The following is a 27563-nucleotide window of genomic DNA, read 5'->3' as shown; positions in this document are numbered from 1 at the left end:
AAGCTGATTGGCTACCATGCACAGCTGCACCAGATTTTGCACTCTCCAGTTTTGGTAAATCAACCCCCTAAATAGAGGCTCCAAGAATCCATGAAAATCAGTCTCTGCAGAGAATTTGCATATTCTCACCATGTTTTTATAGCTTTTCTCCATGTTCCTGGAAATAGATACATCATGACAATAGGGTCTGACACAATAATTTCCAGTAATTGTTTTATCCATTTACAAGTGCTATAAACATTGTAACCGATTACGCCAAAGTTATCCTATCCCCTACCTCAAGGGTTTTCAAACTATGGCCCTCCAGTTGTTCAAGAACTACAATTCCCATCATGCCTAGCCTTGTCTGTGAATGTCAGAGTTTTACAATGCCTCATGGGATGTGTAGTTCCACAACAGCTGGAGGGCTGTAGTTTGAGGATCCCTGCCCTACCTGTTGGCTCTGGCAGGTGCAGGAGACAATATTCTGAGGAATAACAACAGATATACACAGCCAGGCTATCAAGCAATGTAATTTTGCCCCTGCTGGTGTGACATAATATAAGCAAGGTCCATAATGACATGGATGAGCGAGTTTGGGGTGGAGGAACTTGACTGGCCTGCCCAGAGTCCTGACCTCAACCCGATAGAACATCTTTGGAATGAATTAGAGTGGAGACTGTGAGCCAGGCCTTCTCGTCCACATCAGTGTCTGACCTCACAAATGCGCTTCTGGAAGACTGGTCAAACATTCCCATAGACACACTCCTAAACCTTGAAGAAGAGTTGAAGCTGCTATAGTTGCAAAGGGTGGGCCAACTCAATATTGAACCCTATGGACTAAGACTGGGATGCCATTAAAGATTAAAGTTCATGTGCATGTAAAGGCAGGCGTCCTAATACTTTTGATAATATAGTGTATCTATGATTTCCCTCCATATAGAGTGTCATGGCTAAGATGAAATTGGTGTGTGTTGGGGAATTAACAATTGACACCTCAGTGGCTTATGTTTATTTATTTATTTTTATTTATTTCTAAAATAATTTGTGTCTCTGAACCTTTATTATTACCAGATATCATTTTTATTTTAAGAAAGCAGTCAGAAACTCTTCTCCATTTAGCGCTGGCATAAGAATAGTTTTAACCATGGAGATGAAATAACTAACCAGATGCTTAAAGCTGTATGGGTAAATGCAGCATAATAAATAATATGTATTAACTACTTTCTATTCTGTATTCATAACTGTTCTTTCATCTTTAATGATACTTTATTTATACTATTAAAACATACCATAAAAAGAGCAGAAGTGGTGGGCAGAATGGAATGAGCTTTACAGGGCTCTGAATTACAATTTACTGTTCAAATTGTGCCTATACAATATTTGAATGCAGCTGAAAATAGAAGTCCTGGACAAGGCAATACAGAAAGAAAGAAAACAGTCCATAAATCTCCAATTGACAAACATCATTCATTCCCAAGCTGATCCCTTTTCATGATCACTTTATCATTTAATGGTAGTTTTCCTGGCAATTCCACAGAAGGCAGTTTAGTGATTGTGTGCATTAGCACTCTCATAAAGCCAAGATAACAGGAGATGGTGTGAATGGAGAGCACACAGGTATCATCCAAGAAGATCAGGAGTTCTTTGTTTGTTTTCTATCTCTTTCCATCCTTCCCAACCATCACATCAGTTCCTTCATTGTTTTTTTATTCCACTTCTATTTCTACAGCAATGTTTACCTTTTGCCATAAATAAGCATTACTCTGAAGATCATATAGTGGAATAAAGATCTGAAACCTTACAGGAAAGAATGACTTAGCAAACCAATTCTGACCTTTTCTGTTTTACTTGCTTAAATCTTCTTAGTTTGTCTGATATTTTTCAAGGTCAATTTTCAAACTTTAAAAAAAAAAAAGGCATGCTATGGGACACATGTACCAATTTAAAAAAATGCTTTAAAAATTATGGTTTTGCAGGGAGTAGGTCCTTTAATGTGGCTTAAAAGGCAACATTGAAACACAAATCTTATAATATGCTTGGGAGATTCCTTAAAGAGGGAATCCACCTGAAAAAAAATTATTAAAAGCCAGCAACTACAAATACTGCAGCTGCTGACTTTTAATAAACGGACACTTACCTGTCCAGGAGTCCAGCGATGTCGGCAGCCGAAGCCGAGCAATAGCCGCCATTCTCGGTGAGGGAATAAGGAAGTGAAGCGGTTCCCGGTTCCCTACTGCGCATGCGCAAGTCGTGCTGCGCGTCCTAAATGGTCCCTGCTATCTCCTGGGACCTGTGTGTTTCCCAGGAGACAGCGGGGGGTGCGGGAGGGGGCGTGACTCCCGCAGGAGTCTATTCCCCGAAGTGGGTGCAGATACCTGTCTAATACAGGTATTTGCACCCCCCTCCCCCCTTAAAGGTGCCAATTGTGGCACCGGAGGGGGGGGGGAAATCAGATGAGCGGAAGTTCCACATTTGGGTGGAACTCCGCTTTAAAGTGTTACTAAACCCACAACACTAAAATCAGTCTGTATATGCAGTAAAGCATGCTTGTTATACTCACCAGGGCCGTCTTTAATATTGATTGGACCCTGGGCAAACGTTTTCTTGCCCCCCCATACAATTTCGCTCTCCACCTGCTCTGAGACATACAATAAATAGCAGCTAGACTTAAAATCCGTTTACTGTATCAGATCAGGCAGCAATTGCGATTGGTTGCCAGAGGTTACAGTGTATCATTACCGCTTACTGACTGGTTGCTAGAGGTTACAGCACACATTACGGCTCACTGATTAGTTGCTAGATGTTACAGCACGTGATTTCTGCTTGTTGATTGGTTGCTATAGATTACTGTACAGCAATACTGCTCACTGATTGGTTGCTAGAGGTTACAGCACATTATCTCCTCACTGCAGAGTGCAAGATATAAATATGAATGCCGCCCTTTATTTACATATTTATGCTGCCGGATGCAGCTATTTATATATGAATGCAGCCGCTATTTACATATGAATGCTGGTTATTTATATGTAAACACAGGGTCTGCAGGTGAGTCATCTGTACAAAACAATAGGGCAGAGCTGGGCAGCATTAGTAGCAGTACTTCACACTGAGATATCAGGACACAGCACAGGACTAAAACTTCAAGGGACAAAGGAATTTAAACTGGGATAGTTGGCAAGTATGAGGCAGTTGCTTTGGGCCCCACAGCAATGACAGGGCCAAGGGCAGCTGCCCCTTTTGCCTTGCCTTAAAGATGGCCCTGATACTCACCGTGGAACCTAAGAGGTTAATCCTCTGCATTGTGTAAAAAGGCTGTGTGATCCTGTCTTCTCTGGTCATCTCCTTCCACTGTCTCCAAAGAATAACCTGATATTCACAGAGCCAGGGGACAGGCTGCACATGCTCAGCTTGGTGTGTTTTGCTAGAGAGTGTTTTGGGGGGGAGAGAGTCCATGTGATCATCACAGGGCCAATCAGCACTGTGCCGATAGAGGGTCAGGGGTCCTGCATTCTCATTGGACAATTGTGGCAGAATGAAAACTCCTCCTACAAGCTTTAACCAGATACCCATAAAAGTCACAAGACTGCTCTAACTACTGATGAAAAAGGGTATTTAGCAGTTTATATTTACTAAAATAATTGCATTTCCATATTCTGTGTACTGTGAGAGACCAGATATAGTGAATGCAGGATCCTGGGTTTAGTAACACTTTAAAGCTACATGCGAAGTTGCAGATGCAGTAGGATGTACTCTCTTAAAAGTGATATTTTGAGTTGATAAACAATGGTAGGAGATCTGTTATTTGCAATGGTAACAGTACTGGTGCTAAATCACAGATTCCCATCAGTTTCCTTTTATTAATAAAGGGACCATGGATATCATTGACCCAATATTTTCTAGTGCAATTTGCGAATATGTCAAATAGCTACGGGCAAAATCATTGTGGCAGCAGGTTGCCATGTCAGAAAGTCAACATTGTCAGGCATAACAATGTAATCCAGCAATGTTGGATTTACATCGGAAGGAGGGGGAAGCTTTTTTTTAAAAAAATAACTTTTTTAGCAGCGTGGGTATATTTATTTACTATTTTCCTTTTTTGTGACTGAGTGACAAGAGATAATGTGTACCCCATAATAATTTACGTGGGGGGGTGAATATCTCAAGACCCCACATCACTTTTGACAGACTTGCAGAAAACTGCAAAGTGTTACATGCCTGGATATGGGTCTTTTATTAATGCATAGGGGAACCCCACACAATTTTTTTTTCCAAATGGCATGCTGGCCCCCCAAAAACAATTGAAAATCATTTTCTTCAAGGGTGAGAGTGTTTACAAAGAAACAATACCAATTGTGGAGAATGTACTAGGTCGATCAAATAGAATTAGACCAATCCTGTCTAAATCGGCTGTACAAACAGCTCAGTCAAGATGATGAAATTATCCATTCACTGAATAATTTAAAAAAATATATTTTTTTGGCCTGTTTATCATTTTTCTCTGCAAGATTCGCTCAACTTTTGCTCAGGATTCAAGCATTTTTCTAATTAGATTCTAATGGGAATCCTGAGTGAAAGTTTTGTGAATCTTGTTGAAAATGAATAAACAGAAATCTTTATCTAGAAAAGTGCATAATAAAAAATCACAGTAGATAACAGCAAAAAGAACAGTTGTAGTTATGGGGCAAGTTGCCATTGTAGCGTTAGACACAAGCAAGAGAGTAAAGTTAAATATTTTAGTAGCAACTAAGCTTTATTAACTAAGCTCTAGTTAGCCCAAGATGATATAATGAAAAAGCTGAAACATGATCTCTATAATATAATTATTGTATCAGGTTACAAAGATTTTGTAACCTTTACAACCGCAACTAATACTTTTAAAATACTTTTTGGTCTGGGATGACAGCGGTTTAGGTTAGTTTATTAATTTCCTTTTTAGACAGATCTGTGCAAAGGCTTAAGCCTCCCTTAAAGGGGAAATAGTACTGCTTATAAATACCCTTATTTGAATCTAATTGTTACAGTGGCATTATTCATGTCTGCATACAAAAACATTTTGCATCCTTTATATTTTGCAAATAGATTATAGCACAACTGTTCTGCTGGAACAATACAAACAGAAGGTCACCAAATACTAATCCCCGATTAAAAATAAAATGTCTGCCTTGTGTTCTTTCCCCCAAAGCACAACAAAATGGAAATGGAAATGTTTCTGTGAATACAGAAAAATCATTGGGATATATTTTATTTCTAATTTTCTGTAAGAATGCCTGTTTTTTTTTATGAGAACTCCTTAACATATGGGAAGGTTTCAGTTCATGCTGTCTTAAGAAAACTGTTTAATGCTGGTACATATTTTATTTTAAGTAAGTGTGTTTGTATTTTTCTTTTGATGAAGGATCCCCATGGGATTTAAAACTCACTTCATCAGTATAAAAAGACTTTTACAAAGTAACAAGGAAACTATCTGTTTTTTTTTTTTAATGAGTCAAAAAGCAAAACAGAAAGCACAATACAGTAGCAACCAACAAACAATAGTCTTTCATTGTATTTAGTGCTCTAAATTGGTGTTCTGGGTAACTCAGCTTTGGGTATCATCTTTGCTCTGTACCTGCACACAGAATAAACTTAATATCCTTTATAAAGGAAGGTACTGTATATTATTGCAAACAGTGATTGTGTACAGTTATAGTAGGCCTTTTGCACAATGATGCCTAAAAACTCATCATTTTTAGGTTCAGGTGTTTTTTCTTTTTGTTTTGTTTTTTACTGATCTTCTGTAAAGGCAACCCATTGTTTTCAATGAGCCTGCACACACAGGCACACAAACATGCATTGCTTATAGATAGTTTAAAACAAAAACAGAAATCTGAGTTGCTGGTTAGTATTTTATATGTGTATGTGCAAATACACACAAATATGTGCATGTATGTGCATAAAATTTTAGTTTGAAGAGGATAAAATTATATTCTGAAAGCTTAAATTCATTTTACTCATGTGCGGGCATATGTGCAAATATGCACAAATATGTGCAAGTACATGCAAAATAAATGCAATACATTTTGACCAGGAATGCTGATGTTAAAACATCAGTCCCATGTGCAAGCACCTTTAAAGTTTTTTATGAGTCTTGTGTAATCAAATGTAGCAGTGCTAGTACATTATTGACTGCCAAGGGAGTGCCTAGTATTCCTAGAAATTGTTTATCATTGGACTATCCTATAAAATAAAGATCATCTTCGTATTTCCACTCCGGTTCATGAATGGTAAAACTTCTCTGAATAGCTAGCTTCAAAACTTCAAAATGGCAAATTAAACAAAGACACCTTAACACTTTTGAGCTGTATAACTCCATAGATCATTTTATCTAAGGATAGATTGAAAAAGCAGTAACTGGTAAGTCACCGAACATTTACTGCAGGTGTATTAGCCTAATGGGTTTTAAATTGCATTGACTGGTTTGACTGCAGTAAATGTTTGTTGAATGTCGCATTCACTGTTTTTTAAATATTCCCATATGTAATTAGGAGAAGTTTTAGGTTTAGGCATTTACTTACCTTTTTACTCATACTGTTATGTGATGTTCAGTCTTAGATCAGAGCAGATCACACAGATGTTTAAGGATCAATCTGCCCAACAATCATTCACTGATAGGTGCACATCTAAAATTATTCCTAACTTGTGGAGATTTCACATTAAAGGGTATGCGTAAAACTTGAATACACCGACTCAAATATGTTGAAAATATCAACAATTTTCACTTTTTCAAGTGATTGTACAAGTGTCCATCAACACAGTACTTAATGTATACTTGAATTCAAAAATTGAATATTTGCCTTCTTATAGGGGCATCTGGAAATATTAATTGTGCCTAAGTGGAACCCTTAAAAATGCACATTTCATCTCAAATTCCTCTAACAAAACAACAGTGCTCCTCCTGTGCCTGGGAATTTCTGTCCACAGCCTTGCAGTGTAAAAGAATCTGAGGTACTTCTGCCTCTGACTGCTACTCTCACAAACTTTGGAGTAAGATTTGATGATGCCATTACTGTGCTGCTTCCGGATCTCCTGGCTGGAGAGAAATCTGTACCCAAAGACCTGCAGTGCAAGAATCTCTCTGCTTCTGTTTCATTATTTCTGCAGATATCACCTGCTCCTTTTTAATAATTTCTCTTCCAGTCATCAGATCACAATTCATTGTAGTGGATACTCTGACATGAGGAAGCAAAGCTATCTTTAAAAAGATAGGTCCATAGAGACACAAAACAAGTTGTGGTATGTCAATAATGGGGAAAAATCAGTTACATGGGGAGTCTGTAAACTATACTGGTAACTAAGCCTTTGCCATTTGCTTGCCATTTTGGCTACATCTTGCACAGTTCAAGTCCTAACACGCAGGTCTAAACAAAAAATATCTAAACCAACAGTTTTTTTTTATTGTTTTGGTTTGGATAAAATAGAGAAGGGTTAAAACCCTTCACTTCCTGCCCAATCCATGGAGGGAATCTCTTCAAATTGAATTAAATATTTTCTTAGACAGTTGTCACCACAACCAGTGTCCACTTTGGAAGATTTCTCTTCTATTCCTATTCTTGTAGCATATAAAAAAAATTTGGATTTTCCCTAATTTTTAGAACAACTAGAAAAGGTGAAAAATAAACCAATACAAACTTTAAACAAATACTAATAAGATATCTCACACTGACAAAAAAACATATTTATGTAGTATGAAATAAATAAAACAAAGCACAAAAATGTTCTCTGAGCAATGATAAATTCATTTGATAGAAGCATCTTAAACCTTTAAATGTTTATGATACATATGTTACCTAACATATTTCTGAAAGAGTCACATCTTTTCTATATAACTTGTTATCCTGTTATTCATTGTACTTTAATGGATGACTGCCCCTGGCAGGGATTACCCTCACCCTCCCCAACCTTTCCCATCTTCACATTTTGCTTTATTTCAAGCCAATAATACATATACAGGACCGTCTGAGCTGAAGCATTAACAGCATATAAAGAGACCACCCAAGTTGGGACTTGCTATCCACATTAAGCTTGTAACCGAAGCAAAATATAAAGTTGACCAAATCATAGTAAACGCATTCTATGACACATGATATACTAGTTTTTGTTATGAGATTCCCCCCTTACCTTTCCTTGAATGCTTTTTATAAGCTGATTCCCTGTTACTGTGTTAGTAACAAAATAACAAGGTAAATGGCCATATGATAATAACCCACTCTAGTAATCAGAAACCCCTTTCTCTCTCCCCATGCTTTAGAAAAATATAATAATGTAATATCTATATATATATATATATATATATATATATATATATATATATATATATATATATATAGAAAATAAATACATATATTTAGAAATGTAATAGTAAAGCTCTCTTCTGGGCATCAAGAGTCATCCCACCCCAATTAGATTTAATACTCCCAATCTAAAAGCCCCTTTTACTTACCTAAATCTGTGGTCATGTGACACACTGGGTCCTGAGTCTTCTTCCTTCTAGACTGCAGGATGGGAGGGTCTCACATCGCTGCCGAGGAGACGTGGACACTTCCTATTGGCTGTCCAGTGACAGGATTAGACAGTGTGGGACCAGACTGCAGTACTTTATTACCGCTCTTAAAAAGGTACTGATGAGGGACACCCGACATAGGACTCAGGTGAGTGGAAATAGGGTTTTAAAGCTTTGTTAAAAAAAAAAGTAAAAGGGGTGGGGAGGGGCAGGGTTATTTTGCCTGGAGATGGGCTTAAATTAAAAATATGTCTTAACAATATAAGATACCTATATAACTTCGGTATTTAATATTTGACTGATAACATGCCATCAAAAGTCCAAGAGAGCTGACTTATATGACTATACAAATAAACATTCACAACTTAACAACTGATAACCACAGATTTGCCTCCCCAGGGGACACCTGCAGGCTATTAATAATGGCTCTGTTAACCAGTTCCCGTCTGGCCTATAGCAATTTGACGGCCGAGCTGGAGGTGCAAGCTGCCTTTGACAGTGTCTACCGGACACAACTGATGATTGATCAATGTACTGGCCTGCTGCTGGAACCATGTGATCACTGTGATCAATCACAGCAGATCACATGACAGTTGTAAACAATGGATTCCTTACTTTCATGCCATCCATTGTGTACAATTGTGTTGCTAGCTGTGATTGGTCACAGTGATCACATGGTACAGACAGGGCAAGTCACAGCCCATATGTACCATATAATTAGCTGTGGCCAATCACAAGTATTCACAACAAAACAAACTGAATTGATTTTATTCAGTAAAATACGTGCTTATAGTAATTCAATTCATTGCTATAAGCAATCATAATGTATAAAAAAAATACTGATCACAGTAGTACAATGTTACTATAGTAATGTTCTATTGCTCTGGTCACAGTGTGTCAAAAAAAATGTAAAAACAAAAGAAAAAAAATGTAAAAAAAAATTGAGAAATTAATTATGACAAAAAAATTACAACTTCAAAAAACTCGCGATCGTGTGTACACAAATCTGACGCAAAAAGTTCCACGCATGCTCAGAATAAATTAAGAGACGAAAGCTATTGGCTACTGCCCCATTTATAGTCCCGACGTACGTGTTTTACGTCACCGCATTCAGAACGATCGGATTTTCCGACAACTTTGTGCAACCGTGTGTATGCAAGACAAGTTTGAGCCAACATCCGTCGGAAAAAATCCATGGATTTTGTTGTCGGAATGTCCGATCAATGTCCGATCGTGTGTACAGGGCATATAACTTTCCTACAGACTAAATAATATAGTGATTTGGGTTATGTTCACCAAAGAAATGTAAAAGAATACATTTTGTGCTCAATGTATGAAGAATAATTATTTATTTACAAAATTTTATAACAGAAACAAAGAAAACACTTATTTTTTTCAAACTTTTCAGCATTTTTTTATTTTATTTAAAAATAAAAAAATAAACCTAGTGATGATTAAATACCACCAAAAGACAAATCTAGTTGTGTGAACAAAATTATAAAAATGTATTTTAGGTACAGTGTTGTATGACCGAGCAATTGTCATTCAAAGTGTGATAGCGCTGAAAGCTGAAAAATGGCCTGGGCAGAAAGGGGGTAAAAGTGCCAGTATTGACGTGGTTAATCCTGTCCTCACAGTCAAAATTCTGACTGTGGTAAATTATTTTAAACTGTATTGTGATTGTAGGAATCCTCCTCCTCCTGTTTAGCTATCCTCAGCCCTGGTGCTGTATTCAGTAGTTTATTAGCCTTCATACACAGACCATACCAAGCACTTATTCTGATTTACAGTAAAATGACAAGGTTTTTTTTTTTATAAGCCATTCTAAAAGCACTACATGGGAAGTGTTTATTCACACGATCTCGTCAGGGGAAAAAAACAATGTTATGTGCATTTTATTGGTGGGAATAAAAGTGCTTTGGGAAATAGGAATATTTATATGCAAGTCATATATTATATCAGAATATAGCATGGTGCCAATGTGTATTTATCTTGTACCCATATTTCTTCCAAAACATGAACATTCATGGTAAACGAAGTAAAATATGCAACATTTTACAGAGATATATATGCAAGGTGAAGCTCTCTTCTTGCACGTGTTTGTTTTGATGTACAATTCAGGCACATTGTCCGAATTTGTAAAAATCACCCCCTATGTGCAGAAGTCAAATAAAAAAAAAGCGATAAAAAATTTTGCTATCAAACTATTCAAAGCAATCAGTCATTCAATTCAATGAAATAGAAATCAGATTTTGCCAGGTAGAAAATCTGTCAGGACATGCTATCATGCAAAAATCAGGTCTACTGCTGTCCATGAAGTGGATGCATACTTACATTTTTCAAGCTTGTTCACAGTATTCATGGTGAAAACTCTAGAGATCTACAAGTTTGGGTTTATTATTGTTCTTACACCTAAGCGCTAATAAGCGCTAATAAGTACAGACAGTCAGATTTTATCTTGTTTTGATTTGACATTAGTGGAGGGAATTTCATTGGTTACAATTAGTTACCATACTTAAAGTGCATGTCAGGGAGAAAAACACACATTTAGTACATCCCTCAAGTACATGCAAATACATTTCACCATGTCTTATCCCTGTAAAAGTGCTACAGGTACAGAAAAACCACAATATCACTGCCAGAAGTACAGTGAGCTCCTAGCTTTCTGTTTGCTCTGACAACACATTGGGGTTATCTTATTAAAACTGGACAGTGCAAAATCTGGAGCAGCTCTACAAAGAAACCAATCAAGTTCCAGTTTTCTTTGTCAAAGCTTAAAGTGGATGTAAACCCGAAATTTCTTTTTTTTTTAATCAAGACTTCTACCTGGTACAGTAGAGGATGTCAAGTCATCTGTGTCCCGTCTTGCCACGAAGCGTTAATCCAGCTCTGAATCCTCTTATCTTTTTTTTACTAAGATGAAAAACGAAATGTGTGTCACCACATCCCCCATTGTTGTATCTGATTTCCTTATCTCATGAACGAGCATAGAGAGAGAGAGAGTGTTACGAATCCAGCCGGCACCAAGTGTATAGCACATGCGCAGGAGTGACAGGGGGCCCTGAGCGCACTCTGCTTCTGCCCAGAACTCGCTCTGCTTCTCCTGTGTGCGCACTTCTCACTCCCCAGTCGCGAGGTTCGTCGCGAGTTTCGTCACTGCAACGCTGCCTGGCCAAGGGGAGTGTAGAGGTGGGTGGGGAGTCTTGTGATATCATGACTCTGCCCACTGAGCGCCGGAAAATAGACCTGCCCACCGATTCCGAGTTTTGCGGGGCTCCAACTGCTGAAGGGGTGACATTTCGAAGGTAGGGATACATGCAGGAGGCATGTATATACATATACATGAATAGTATGCCATTAGTTTATAAATGATGAGCGGTGAGTTTACATCCACTTTAATTGAACAAGATTAAGTTAGAAGCTGAAAGGCTACCATGCACAGCTGCACCAGATTTTGCACTCTCCAGTTTAGTAAATCAACCTCAGTGTGTTTGCTGCTCTGAAATCCCAAATCCCGCCTGCTGGACCACAGAACTCTCTCTGACTCTAGACTCTGTCTATCTCTCGCCCCTCTCTCCCAGTTCACATGCATACACTGAGAAAGTAATGCTGCTAGCTCAATGCAGTCTGCCTACAGACTATGGGGTTGATTTACTAAAAGCAAATAGACTGTGTACTTTGAAAAGTGCAGTTGCACTCTGCAAGTGCAGCTGCTCCAAAGCTTGGTAAATGGGAGGAAGCTCTGCTGACTTCCATTATCCAATCATGTACAAGCAAAAATGCTGTTTTTTTTGTTTTTTCATTGCACATGATTGGGTACGCTTTGCAAAGTGAATCTTCACTTCATTTACTAAGCTCTGGAGCAACTTGCCTTTAGTAAATCAACCCCAATATGTGGGGAAAGTGTGCCTAGGAGATGTACTCTATAAGACTGCATGCCTACATCAATAGGAACTGGTTTTAAAGGCGCTACCCCTGTAGAAATGTTACAAGTCTAGTGATAATCTCAATGGTAGTAATAAAAGCTACTTCTCACTACAGGAACAAGGTAAAAAAAATAATGTTTTAACATGCTCTAGACAGGAAGAGGGAGGTTTGGGGTAAATTGTATCTAATTTTTAGGGACTTTTACGGGAATAGTACCACTGGATTGGCGTAGAGCCAATGTGGTACTTTTTTTTTAAAAAGGGAACAAAGTCTTTACCAAGTAACTATACACCTGTTAGTTTAACTTCTATAGTCAGGAAGATACTGGAGAGTTTAACAAAAGACCACATAGATGAGTTCTTGCTGGAAAAAATATTTTAATCAACAGACAGCATGGGTTCATGAAAGACAGAAGTTGACAAACAAATCTGATTTCTTTTTATGAAGAGGTAAGTAAAACCTTGGACAGAAGGGTGGCGATGGACGTGGTATACTTGGATTTTGCAAAAGCATTTGACACAGTTCCCCACACACGGCTTGGAAATATCAGTTTGTAAATGGATAGAAAACTGGCTAAAAGACAGAATTCAGAGAGTAGTGGTTAATGATTCTTACTCTGAATGGTCTAAGGTTATCAGTGGTGTACCCCAAGGTTCAGCGCTGGGACCCTTACTTTTTAATATCTTTATAAATGATATAGGGTCTGGGATTAAAAGTAACATTTTTGTCTTTGCAGGTGACACTAAGCTAAGCAGTGGAATAACGTCCTTACAGGATGTCTCCAATTTACAAGCCAACCTCAATGCACTGTCTAATTGGGTGACTATGTGGCAGATGAGGTTTAATGTTGCTAAATGTAAAGTTATGCACTTGGGGGCTAAGAATATGCATGCATCATACATACTAGGGGGAGTACAACTGGGAGAATCAATGGTGGGGAAGGATCTGGGGGTTTTGGCAGATCATAAGCTCAATAATAGCAAGCAATGCCAAATTGCGGTTTCCAAAGCAAGCAAAGTTCTTTCTTGTATTAAGAGAGGTATGGACTCCAAAGAGAGATATTATCATTTTGCCCCTATACAAATCATTAGTAAGACCTCATCTGGAATATGAAGTTCAGTTTTGGGCACCAGTTCTCAAAAAGGATATCGGGGAACTGGAGAAAGTGCAGAGAAGGGAAACCAAACTGATAAGAGGCATGGAGGAGCTCAGCTATGAGGAAAGATTAGAGGAACTGAATTTATTCCCTCTTGAGAAGAGGAGATTAAGGAGGGATATGATCACCATGTATAAATATATAAAGGGTCCTTATAGTGAACTTGGTGTTGAGTTATTCACTTTACGGTCAACACTGAGGACAAGGGGGCGCTCTTTACATCTAGAGGAAATGAGATTTCATCTCCAAATATGGAAAGGTTTCTTCACAGTGAGAGCTGTGAAAATGTGGAATAGACTCCCTCTAGAGGTGGTTCTGGCCAGCTCAGTAGATTGCTTTAAGAAAGGTCTGGATTCTTTCCTAAATGTACATAAGTTGATCCAGGGAAAATCCGATTGCCTCTCTGGGATCAGAAAGGAATTTTTTCCCCTGCTGTAGCAAATTGGATCCTGCTTTTCTGGGTTTTTTTCTGCCTTCTTCTGGATCAACTGTGCATATATGGGATTGTTTGATATTTTTTATTTTATTTATTTATTTATTTTTATGGTTGAACTAGATGGCCTTGTGTCTTTTTTCAACCTGACTAACTATGTAACTATGTAACTATGTGATACCTGGGCATACACTTAAGGAATTAACATTTGAGAATTTGAATTCTATTCAATAAGGCAACTTATGGTGTTTGAGTACCTTAACTCATTGCATGAAAATATCACTACAATAAACACAACAATACAGTACATTTTTTAACGAACTGTGTAAAAGTAGCAATCAAAAATAATGTTAACCTGCTTAGGTTGTTATCAACAGGGGGCAAGTCAAACTTACTAAATGCTCCCCAAACATGTGGGATGAAAAGGCATGTTGTACATAAGCGATTAGTGAGGCATTTGCTTTGCTATCCATTTTATTGCTGCAAAATGAACATTTTAAAGTGGAGTTCCACCCACTTTTACAATTCTTCAGCATCCCTCACTAAACTGTGCACTGTAAACAAATTAGATTTTTTTATTTTTTTTTCTCAGCACCTACTGTATATCTGCTGTATTCATTTTTCACTTCCTCCTCCCTGGCCGCGGCCCATCGCATCATTTCCTGTTTGCAATGCCTTCTGGGAAGGGGCGGCAACTTCCTTTGAAACTGCCGTTGCTATGGAAACCTGACCTGAAACCTATTACACTGCTTGTGATGCACTGAGCATGTGCGAGATCTGCAAGGATGAGATCCAGGAAGAAATACAGTCTGGCTTCAGATGCCCACACTTAAGATGGCCACGGCCTGCTGTAAGTTTATAAAATAACAAACTACTGCTATAAACTAACAAAACAGGCCTTAGTTTACAGACTAACTTTACTAGAATACATTAAGCTTGTGTATTATAGGGGTATTTTTATTTAAAAAGTATAATTTTGGCCGGAACACCACTTTAAAGTGTATGAAAACCCTTATCTTCTCTCTTTTTGCTTCCTAAATATACCATTGAGAGCACTTTTTAAATCTATTCAGTAAGTACAAAAAAGTACACAAAATTTAGAGCTGTCCTTTACACACTTCCTGTGTTCCTGTGTCTCAAGGAGCCTGATTGAGCTTCCTAGTTTGTATCTTAGCATTACAAGCAGTGTCTATGCTTTGGAGTTGAAGACAGTTGAACAAGTGGTTAAGTTGTTTAGAAAATGGGTAGTGCTGACACTCAGCCTACAAAAATGCTATGTGTTCTCAGGCCACAACTGAAAATGAAGTGCTTTCTGGGTGATAAACAGGTATTTTTCTGTACTTGCAGTGTCTTACAAATAACAAAGCTGGGGAAATGTGTATGTATTGCAGAGATGTAATAAAAATGACTTTCTGGACATTGTGAAAGCAGAGCAAGTGCTCAGTAATACCCCAACTTGTATCAATTTGTGTTTGTCGTTTTACTATGTTAATTTATGGAGATAAAGGTTATGTATAACAAATAATCTAACTTTATCAATTTATCCAGAAAGTGTATTAAATAAACGTTTTGTCTTTCTCTTTGAAAACCTCACTGTGCTGATTTAATCTGCCCCCTGTGTCAATCTTCCATTATGTGTCCTCTTTCAGAAAGTGAAAACAACTGATCTCCCACCAAGTCACATCTGCTCTGAGTCCATATTATAGCAGACGAAAAAAAATGACACCCTGAACCCTATAAACCAATAAAGATTGTCTGATTTGGTTTGCCCCTGTTGTTACCAAGCAGGCAACCCACTGGGTTAAGGACTGGTGACATCTGTTTAAAAAATGCCAGGAGTTAGAGGAACAAAAAGGTAATAAATCAACTCTATACAAGGTGCTCTGCGGAATTCATAATCCCTTCCACTCCAGAGTGCAACACGAAGAGTGCCTTGGCCAGAAGTGCCTCGTTCATGTTCAACTTGTAATAAGATATGGATTTTTTAATTTGTGAAAAATAGGAGCCATAAACTAAAATATTAATAAGGCAATACGGTATTTCTGAAGTGAATTTATGTACTGGTACACATTCCAAAAAAAAAAATCTTAATTATTTTGGCTTGCTGTGAAAAGTGCTTGTTTGTAGCCATATTTCAGCAACAGAAAAAGAGACTGTGATAGGAAAGGTTATTGCTGCTGTTGTTATGTGCTGAATATATATAACCCTTAGCTGTCCATTATCCCCAATTTCCTAGGACACTCCTAGGTGTTGGAGATCTACCGCTGAAAAAATCCTGGATTTTAAAATTAGAAATTCAAATGCCATATTCAGTCTAGATGATCTACTTTTTTATGTTAAATGCTTAACTCCAGGTAAATATAAAAATAACACTATTTAATCTATTTATTTATTTGTTCAGAAATCATCAAATAAAGCTAGTATAAGTACCTCAAAGCTGTATCTGTATTAAATCTTAATTTTAGGCAAACTGCTAAATACACAGATAAAATACCTATATGAAAGCTGTCTTGCCTGCAAAAAGGATTTGTATTTCTGTCCACCAGTCCTGAGATATATGCAGCTCAGCACAGTACAGCCCATTCTAGCAGGGGAGGGCACCTGACCTTTCTCTGCTGCAGTTTAATTTTTACTTACAGGTCTCCTCTCAACCATGTGACTGTACAGTGAAAGGAGAAGAAGCACACTGATGAGCTGACATAACTGTTGTTATGCTCTCTCCCCCCAATCAGCATGTTTTTTGCTCTCCAGCACACCTGATTGGCTGCTTGTGCTACTTCGCATTCCCCCTTTCAGCTTTACAGCCTGTGCAGCAATATACAAGAGACTGATACCAAGTCAAACGCAAGTACCAGTGTCTCCCAATTAAACTACATTGCATTTCACAGTGCTTTGAATGGGCCTATTGAACAGGTAAGAGCACAGAGATGCCTTCACTAATGTGCGGATGTTCCTTAAATGTCTCCTCAGCAGGCTGAGGGAAGGGAGATAACACTACTGTATTTATCCACTGTATAACTCTAACTTTTTCCTGAGAAATAAACAAAATCATCTTCAGGTCAGTTATATACATTGCAAGTATTTTAGCACACTTATTTGCAGAGTCCTATTTACTACTATCGCATTGGAACCCAGGGCAAGGACAAGGCCATTGCAGGAGGGGCAGTTGGCCTGGGCACAGTTTTCACTTGAGTGGGGGGGATGCCGCATGGAGAGCTGCACCTACCTCATCACTGAGATCATATTGCTCTTATTACTGTCATGTGTTTTGGGGAGGGCTGTCTGTGCAAGAGGGAATGAGAGGGGGGCTGTATGTGTACAAGAGTGAAGTTTTCTGTGTACAGGTGGAAATTGGAGGTGTCTGTGTGTGTGTACAGGTGGGGGGCTGTATGTGTACAGATGGGAAGGAGAGGGATGTTTGGGGGAAGGCTCTGCCAGGTAGGCTTCACTGGCACATGTGACTTCTATTGGCAGTCCTGCTTAATCTACCCAGGCACGACAGACCAAGGGCCTGGGATGAAGCATGGAAGGATGTTCTGCAATGTAAAAGAGGCATTTGAAAGCAAGACAATGGATTTTGACTTGCTATGGATGAAGCAGAGGGGTAACAGAAAGCACAGTGTTGAACGCCCAGGTGCAAGCCAGATTCAGGAAAAGTCTGACCAGGACAACATTGAAGGAGAAAGCCAAGGAGTGGAGTTCAATACCTGCTCTTGGAAAGAGATCCTGGAGAAACATAATCATTAGAAGGTAAGTGCCTGTAACAGCACAGTCCAAGTGAAAGCACCCTGATCTCCTATGGATAGCTATAACACAATAATCAATCAATTATTCGTTGATTATTAGTTTAATGTGGCACCAAGCATTTTCCCCAGGTGCTGTAACATTGAGGTGTGACCACAGTTGTATCCCCCTAGAGCAGTGATGGCGAACCTTGGCACCCCAGATGTTTTGGAACCACATTTCCATTTCCCATGATGCTCAACTACACTGCAGAGTGAATGAGCATCATGGGAAATGTAGTTCCAAAACAGCTGGGGTGCCAAGGTTCACCATCAATAACTTAGAAGCTAATTTAGATTCAGAACATGCTTTCCCAGCTGTATGTTCAGTGTGCATTCTGCATCATCTATACCAGTGCGGCCCTGGGAAGTCTTGGGAAACATTTGGTTTGTTTTGATCTAGAATCTGGAAGCTGAAAAAGTTCACTCTCCATCAGATTGTAGGATTTCACCCACCAGAGCCAGTGTGAGAAGGATGGGAGGTGATTGCTGGAGGGGCAGTTGCCCAGGGTGTGTTGTGGCTAGCTCTGCAATCATCATAATGTACCACAGTCATGGAATATAAGAAAGTTGTAAGCATCTGAACGTCAATTTAATTGTTCTATTGATAATCCCAGAGTGTCTCTGGTCATGCATTCTGACCTGTTCTTGTGCTACAAATGCCCCTCATTAGCCTCAGTATTTTACTTTTTCACACAAACAACAAAGCAAAAAATAAATAAATATGTAAAGCCACAATAAACATATAACACTTAAATAAACAAAGATTAAGAAAACACAAAGGAAATGTCACCTAAGCAGCTGACTGAGTAAAGTAAAGGCCTATTCACACTAGCAGACATTCTTTATGGGTACTGGTGGACATTGTGCACATGTGCTGTGATATCTTCTTACGACAAATCACAGCCCTTTTTTCTTTTAATTTCAATAAAATGACATTTCATGTAACTCTATGCATGGCAATATTTTGCAAAGCATTTCCATGCATTGTTAACATTCTGCGTTGTGATAAAATGTATGTATGCATCATTTGCAGACTGCAGTCTTTGCATAGGAATGGCGATGAGCAATGCTGCCTCATGCAGCCCAAACAGTAAACAAACCCTTAAGCCGCGTACACACGAGCGGAATGTCCGATGGAAAAAGTCAGACGGAAGCTTTTCATCGTCTATTCCGATCCTGTGTAGGCCTCATCTGACTCTTCTTTTTGAAAATTCTGACGAACCTAGAAATGGAACATGTTGTAAATATTTCTGACGGACCCAATTCCTATCGGGAAAACCGCTCGTCTGTATGCTGTTCCGACGGACCAAAAACAACGCATGCTCTGAAGCAAGTACAAGACGGAAGCTATTGGCTACTGGCTATTGAACTTCCTTTTTCTAGTCCCGTCATAAGTGTTGTACGTCACCGCGTTCTGGACGGTCTGACTTTGGTCGGACTTTGGGTTGACCGTGTGTAGGCAAGACCGCTTCAATGGAATTCCGTCAGAGTTCCGTCGGAGAAACCTTTGGAGTTTATTCCGACGGCAAAACCAGTCGTGTGTACGTGGCATTAGAGCTTTCAAAATGAAAAGTCAAGTAATTCTATTCCATAGATAGCAATATCAACTATGTAACTTAAAGAGGATCTTCAGTCTGTAAAAAAAAGTTAGCTGCTACAAAAACTATAGCTGCTGACTTTTAATAACTTACCACCAGTCCAGGGATTATTATTATTATTCAGGATTATTCAGGATATTATTATTATTCAGGGATCCAGCGATGTCCTCACCATGGTTGGTTCTTCACCGGCCTTCTGGTCTTTGTCCCCACCATTTTGAGTGTGGGAAGCAGGCTGTGACTTCCTGCAGCTTCACAGCCGGCTCAGAACAAGTCACACTGCACTTTCTGAATGGAACCACAGCCCCTGGGGGGATAAACCTCTGCTTGATTTGCCTAGGCAAGGCGAGTGGAATTAGGTGTGGACGCCTGTCAAAACTAGGTACCCGCTCCCTAAAAAAAAACCTTTCAAATATGGTAGAGTTGGGGAGGAGAAGGAGGAAAAGCAGAACTTCCCTTTCAATATGATCTACAGCTTTAAACAAAAATCAGAAACAATCAACCTTTTCAATAAGTGGAATTCAAAATATACTGGTAAGCTGCTAATCACCACTGGTGCCTGAATGGTTTCAGAAACCACAGTTTGGTTAGTATCCATGCAACAAATCTCACTTATGTGGATATCATTTACCATAAGAGGAGAGCTTCTTCTGAAAAACAACACATTTCCTCAGGCTATTTCCTTTAACTCCCAACTGGATATAAGAGAGGTTGGGGAATTCCCTTTTGCAAAAACACTTTCACTTTGCTCTACATGAAGTGTTAAAGTGTACCTGTGCCCAGCGTATGGGCGCTAACCTATTTACATATTCTTAACAAACAGTAAAAGAGTTTTTAAACAAGTCATCCCTGACCTATCTAGTTGTTTCTAATGTGAATTTATTCATTTGCAAGAATCCTAAAAAAAATCACAAAAAAAGATTCAACAGTTGTGTTTCAGACAGCTTAGGAACACCTGCTGTGTGTTTACAATAGAGGGATAGAGAAGCTGCCAAAATTCTTGTTCAACAGAAAGTAACAGGAAAAGAGCTAAGCTTTCAAAGCCTGTGTGGTGAATTTTAAATATTAATCTCTTCACAAAGTTTATAGCTGAATGAGGACTTGTTTTAGGTTGCTTCTACTACTTATTCAGAAAATGTTAAAGAATAATTGTTATGTTAAGAATTCAGTTTAAAAGTTACCTTTAATTAAAAAATAACAAATACACATATTTTTGCAGGTAAAAATGTGCATTTATTATTTTTTAAAACAGAAGCTTGCAAGGTACTAAGCCTGCAATCTGCCCATACCTCTGTATGGGCTTTCAGGTACAGAACTGTAAGCAGTGTGAATGAACTACATGTGTGCTGATAAGTGCACTTGCAGTTCTTTTAAACTGCAAGTCTGTCTGCCACGGTGGTGGTAGTATATTCATTGAATAATGTTCATTCATGAGTAACACAGCTGTCATGGAATTTCAGCAAAGCACATATATCTGCAGTGTTTACTTATCTCTTTCCAAAGCTCTAAGTGTCGTTTCTCTCTGGTGCTTCATTCCTCTGTTATCAGCATGAGTCACAGTTTTCCTGACACATGAGATACATTTGTGTTAGGAGGGAGAGGGGGGGAGAGCTCAGAACAGAGCTTGTCTATTCAGAACACAGTTCTTCTGCTGTGTGGAGGGGGTGTGTGCCTTTCCTCCAATCAGCTCTCACATACTGTAACTGCAGTCTCTCCACTCCCTCCCCTTTGCTCCTGACAGATGAAGAAAGATTCTTAACACCATATGCACTTTTGAAAGGCTGTAGAGAAGAGGAGACTGCAGATAAGCAAGTAAAACCCATGTAGGGAAATTTGTTTCATCTTTGTGTATCATCTGAGGCTGTTCACTTCACTGGGTATATGTGAGGGTTTACAACCACTTTAAGGGTGAATTATCCAGGTTAGGTTAAGGTTTAGACCTGGGGTATGGGTTGATTGTTGGGGACAGGTAAGAGTTAGGGATATGATTATTTTATCATGTTTCATGTTTGGCCCTGTTCACTTCTTTTTAGCAAAAAAAAGCCCTAAACCACTAGCTGAACAAGCAGGCAACGTGGGAAATTGTGTATATCTGTCACTCATATAGGCTGGTAATTTATAATAAACTATCAAAAAAGATCTTTTTTTAATGCTACTACATTGCATACAAATTCACAAAAGTGTGCTGCTATCAAGAATTTGTCACATATTTACTGTAGAAATGAGAATAAGTAAGACTATGTTTTGAAGCTTGAATCAGAGTCATTACAACTACAAAACAACCCGGATGATTAAATTTTACTTCCCCCCGAGGTCATTATCTGTTCAACAAGCCTTATCTAACTAATAATGAGATGTGAGTGTAATGGACTAAAACTTTTTGGATCTTTTTGATATATAAAAGTGCAATTGAAATCTACAGTAAAATTACAAGGAACATTAATTGAACTCAATTATGCTGGAATATCATTTTCCACACTCCTTAGCTCTGTTTAATAACTGAACATGCACTTTATACTGCTCCCACACTTTCACTGAGTAGTATAACATCACTCAACATTTCTAGATCCAACATCAAGCCATTATCCATCGTGACTCTGTTACCAGTGTAAAGGATAAAAGTACCATTACTTATATCAGCCAAAGTACTATATCCCATTTAAACAGTTTGGAAAAACAAGAAAGCACATACTAGTTAATGCAGGTTATGCTCCCACCCCTCAATGTCCCAATGTCAAATGTTTATTTTTGTATTAATATTTAATTTGCAAGGTTATCAAAATTCTGCTTATATGCTATGGCAATTAACACAGTATGAAACCTTTATGTTGTTCAAAGTAATGTATAGATGCTTTATTACTCATTCTAACTCTAGCTTAGGAAAATGTGTGTTATTGCAAAAGTACGTGTATAATGGCGAGTACACACGACCGGACTTTCTGTCAGAGTAGACTCTGACGGTCTTTCCGACGGAGTTCAGACGGAGTTCCGCTGAAACAGACTTGCCTACACACCATCACACCAAAGTCCGTTCATTTAGAACGTGATGACGTACAACGGGACTAGAAAGAGGAAGTTCAATAGCCAGAAGCCAATAGCTGCCCTTGTGCCGTTTTTGGTCCGTCGGACTAGCATACAGACGAGAGGTTTTCCCGGTAGGAATTGAGTCCGTCGGAAAGATTTGAAACATGTCCGTCAGAAATTTAGAAAGAAAAAGTCAGATGAAGCCCACACACGATCGGAATGTCCGATGGAATGATTCCATCGGATCTTTTCTGACGGAAAGTCCGCTCATGTGTAGTGGGAATTGGGCATATTTTAAAGGAAAATACTCATTAAAGAAGTATGTGGACTTCCATAGCACACCTCTCATAATTATTAAAAAAAAAAAAAAAGTAGTTCACTGGCTGTCATGTTGCACTTCTAGCTTTAGAACTTTTTAAGTCACTGACCTAAAACAATAATACAGCACAATAAAGTGACACTAAATAATATGCTTATTTTCCAAAAATAATCTATACACATCGAATGCTTACTGGCTCTGTAATCTATTATTTATGAGCTCCTGAATCTCCTCTTTTGCCCCTCACTTCTATTTCTTTGGAGTGGGTAGTGCATATTAGTTGCAGTCATGTGCATTCCTCTATGCACACCACAAATCCCATAGTCTATCTCTGGAGCGAGCAACAGAGAGTGGCCTTGTTCCTACATACAGTGGGTCCCTGGAGAATGAACGTAGCCACCCTCTAACAGGAAGTTAGATCACAGCAACAAAAAAAGGAATTTGGAGATTTGGAAGAGGCTGAGAACAATAGGAGGTACTTTTTGTCACGTTAAGAGTTTAATGTAACTTGGGAGTATAAGTCATGACTGGTGTTCTGCATGCTTATTCCAGGTCAATGACTTTGAAAGTAATAAAAACAAAGGATTGACATGCACAACATAGTTATTATAGATAGCCAGTGTATGAATTTTTTTATGAATTCAAACAGAGTAGCTGGACGTAATAGTTTTATAAGGAATAGGTAAAGTATTCTGTCTACCACTATATACTTATATTGTCCTTCAACCTCCAGTTTTTTTTTTTTTGGCTAGTCCTGTCTTTGATTACATATCTTTGCCAATTTTAAACTAAATTTTTTTACAGATGTGTGTGAATACCTCTCTAGGTCAGTCTCCCATCTGCATCTCTAAACAGGGGCGGTCATCTGCCAATTATTGGCAGCCGCAAACCAATTGTTTCACACAAATTGTTCCAATCATAAGTAATTGTTGTATATATGTATATTTATCTGTAGTGGACATTTGTATGTGAGCTATGATTAAGCGCTAAGTGAGCGTGAAACGCATTAGGGGTGATGATGTTCCCCTCTATTTGTATTTTTAAACAAGTGTTTATGGACTTGCTGAAATAAAGGTGATTTTACTGGATGTGGGGCCAACCAGAATTCTTTTTTGCTCATTTAAATTTTTTATTAAAAAAATCATGATTTCTATGAAATTTCAGCTGCCTGTATTTCTGGGCCTAATGGACACTTTAACATCTCGTCTTTACTAAAGGTGATATCTGCTTACATTTTTTTCACATTATGCTTGGTTTGAATTGTCCAGTTTTGTGTTAGGACAAAAGTCATCTCTATTAAGTTTTGCCACTCATAAATTCTATTTTTTTGGGATAAGAGAATAAGAAAACAGAAGTGTAGTATTTCCTCCAATAAATGAGCATTAATTTGGGCTTTTACTTCTATATATATATTTTACATCAGCCCAACCACCCTAGTACTTGAGCAACTGTAAAGAACCAAAGTATACAAATTTACAGATTGTTATGCAGTGATATAATAAACTCATTAAAGTCCTGTTTGGACACATTGGTGACTTAAACCTTACTTAACTATAGGTCATTGCTCAAACAAAAAGCAAGCAGTGATTAACTACAGACAGTTCTGCAAATTGTTTAAGGAGAAGCATACAGTTCTGAGCAAAACATAAAAAAAAAAAAATTCTACTATCATTCTATGAATTCTATGAACTGACTTTAGATATGACAGATAATAACCTAAACATTAAGCTTAATCTTCAGGGAAAGCCGTAAAATGGATAATGGTTTGGCAAACAAACACAAGTACTCTAGCTTTCTGCAATTGTTGCATAAAGTAGAGCACAGGACAAAATCTGAATTTATTACCTTCATCTCTTTTGCGTTTGTTATTCTCAGCATTAGATGATGTAATTCCCAGAATTCCACTGATCGAGTAAGAAGAACCTGCTGAGTCTGTGCTTACTGAGGAGACCTGAGTCACTGATCCAGTTGAAGCTGAAAGGAGCACAAATAAAACAAATTATACCAGCTCCAAAATGGACAAGGGGAAAATTAGGTCTACGTAACCATTTATTTTATACTTAGGAGTCAAGTTATGCAAACATGTTCACAAATGGAATCTTGTTTTTAAATGTGCCTGAAAGAAGAACTGTTGTTGTTGCACACAGCAACCAATCAGAATAATTTGTATTCTGCCAGAGTGGTATTGATTAGGAATTAAATAATTTTATTTATACCCACTAGGTACCGTGTACAAAAATAACTGATTGAATAAACATTCTGTGTTGCCTATGTACAACCTACGTTTCCTTGCAGCGTTTTACTGACCGAAAGGCAGTTTGTTTGTTGGAGACCGCATTCATGACTTTAAGGAATGACTTACAACAAGTGTGATATAACTGCATTGGACAGCTATTCAAGCGAAATGCCTTGTCTCCTACTTGGTCGGCCGTGGCAGTGTGTGCTGAAAAAAAGTATTGCTTGCACTTCTCTTTTTTCAGCGCAGCGCAACACGATGAAATCCATCGCCTTGCTCTGCGCTGCAGCCCACAGAACCTAATGAAATTTCACTGTTTGACATTTCAATAAAGTTAATTTAAAAAAAGTAAACAGTGCGATGCACCGTGATCGGCACTGCTGTCATCCTACTGCAGACCAGCAGCTGCGTTCTAATGAAGCCGCTGGTATGAACCAGCCCTAACACTGTAAAAGATATATTTGCCTAAGGCTGCTTGCAGATTTGGTATCGGCCTTATTTATACTTTACTTTTAAAACTTTATGCATTCAGAAACATCTCTTTATTTTTAAATATCTGCAATCACTTTTGAAAACACAGAAATACATTTTATACATTAATCTCAGCGTGCCACTGAAAATCTGAGCCAGTCACTCCTGCCCCCTCCACAGCTCCAGTAAGTACTGGAGGGGCAGAGCACAGAGCAGTGACTGACAGCCACCTGAGAACTGAGCAATCAGTGGTCTTTGATCACTCAGTTCTCAGTCTTAGAGGCGGCAGGGGACAGCTGCATCCCCTAGGTGAGTATGAATGTTTATTTTTTTTAAACCTCGCACTTCTCTTTTTATAAATTCATGTTAAAAGCACCTGCACATGATTGGTTATTTAAAGTAAATAGGAATTTGCTTTCACATGATTTAAAAATCAAAAGAATATTCAGCCTCATAGTCTATTGTAGTCTTTGCAAGCAATTTCCCCACTTCAAGTATCACTTATCTGTGCATGTGGATAACAACCTTTCCTTTCTCTATGGAGAAAAGGGAATATCTCACCACATGTACCCTGCAATCACCTTTTAGCTATTTTAAAGAAAAGATTGCAGTGGTCCCTGGATGCACATCAATGAATCCGGAGATGTGCTGATGCCATGCCACATCTTTGTGCAAAACCTGTGTGTCTATGGCTATGGCCAGTCTAGAAGTGTTCAAAGATATACAAATGTAGAGCTCACCCCCAGACGTGCCGCTGAGAATAGACAAGTAGACAAGTTCTCCCACAATAGTGCTGAGGCTCCCAGTCACAAGCATAGTTCCATGCACAATACTGGCTCAGTCTAGGGGAGTTCTTTTTAGAATTTATTGATGAATAACTTGAAACAGTAAATCCATTAAGGGTTTCAGGATTCTCCAAAATGATCAATAGAAGGACAATTTTCTAGAACAAATCCTTACAGCTGCAGACACACATAGGTCCCACAGTAGGTCTTACTCACAATATCCCAGGAACTGACTGCTACCCAGCTTCCACAGGTAGTTCCTCAGTGAGGCAGATAAAAGATACTTCTCCAGAGCAGGACCTCAGAACAGTGCCATTTAGCAAGATCCTTTTAGTAATCTTCTCCAGGCCCTCAGCCCAGCACCTGCTGAGGCCCAAACTTCAATTCTTCAGCACACTCTAGCTGCCTCCCAGGGGCAGCAGCCATAGGAGAATAAGAACCCTTCTAGCAGAGGAAAAACACTCTGCCCAGGCCTCCCAAACACGTATCACCTCCCCACACTTCTGCGTGTCCCCTTCCTGGGACTGGCTGAGGCACGATAAATATTCATAACTGGATATATTACTTTCCCTGCCCTATGTTTTGAAACCTTCTCCCAGAAGCAGGTAGGAAAAATCAAACACCCAGCTCAGGAAGCCCTGACCAGACAGAAACAATAGATCGTTGCTCCACTGACTATAGTGAAGCCAAAAAATAAATTTAAACTAACAACCTAACTGGAGCAGGCAGCTACACAAAGGCGATTGAATAACATGACACAGGCATACTAGCTGAGTTTTATGTCCTTTTAGTGCTCTTTACAAACATCTCCCACATTGGTTGTATTTCTTAAGATCAACATAAATGATCTAGAATATAATCCAAGATAATCATTGACGGGGGAGGGGGAGAGGTAAACAGGTCCGAAGTGTTCCACACATGCACAATCATTTATTGATCTGACCATTTTCAGCAGATAATGCACAATCATCTTATGTCATCAGAGGACTTGGGGCAGCTGCCTGGGATGAGACATTAGATGTATTTAGTTTTCTTTTTTCTTTGTACATGACCCCAGATAACACATTGTTAGTTTTCTCTTATAAATAAATGTACTGTCCTAGTATAAGACCAGTATAGCACTGAGAAAGAAAATGTTTGCAGCAAATAGTACACAAACAAACTTGAGTAATATTGAGGTGATATAATACATAATGCTGAAAAACTGGACTTACAACCCTATATTATACTTACAACCCAACAACAAAACTTCTAGGCTTCAACCACAACTTATTTCTGAGAGCCCAAATAATATAATTTGTTCCTTCA

The 27563-nt window shown here is 38.6% G+C and overlaps 1 protein-coding gene across 3 annotated transcripts in view; it reads right to left on the bottom strand.

Moving 5' to 3' along the window:
• PAX5 (paired box 5) overlaps positions 1–27563 on the bottom strand; it is a 324021-nt gene that overhangs the window by 174925 nt on the left and 121533 nt on the right. For all 3 annotated transcript variants that reach the window (XM_073591718.1, XM_073591737.1, XM_073591728.1), the window contains exon 5: positions 24609–24737. In XM_073591718.1, coding sequence (XP_073447819.1) covers positions 24609–24737 — 129 coding nt within the window. The remainder of the gene's footprint in view (positions 1–24608; positions 24738–27563) is intronic.

Source organism: Aquarana catesbeiana, linkage group LG01, assembly GCF_042186555.1.
Source record: "Aquarana catesbeiana isolate 2022-GZ linkage group LG01, ASM4218655v1, whole genome shotgun sequence".
Taxonomy (NCBI): Eukaryota; Metazoa; Chordata; class Amphibia; order Anura; family Ranidae; genus Aquarana; species Aquarana catesbeiana.
This window is presented reverse-complemented; position numbering and strand designations above follow the sequence as displayed.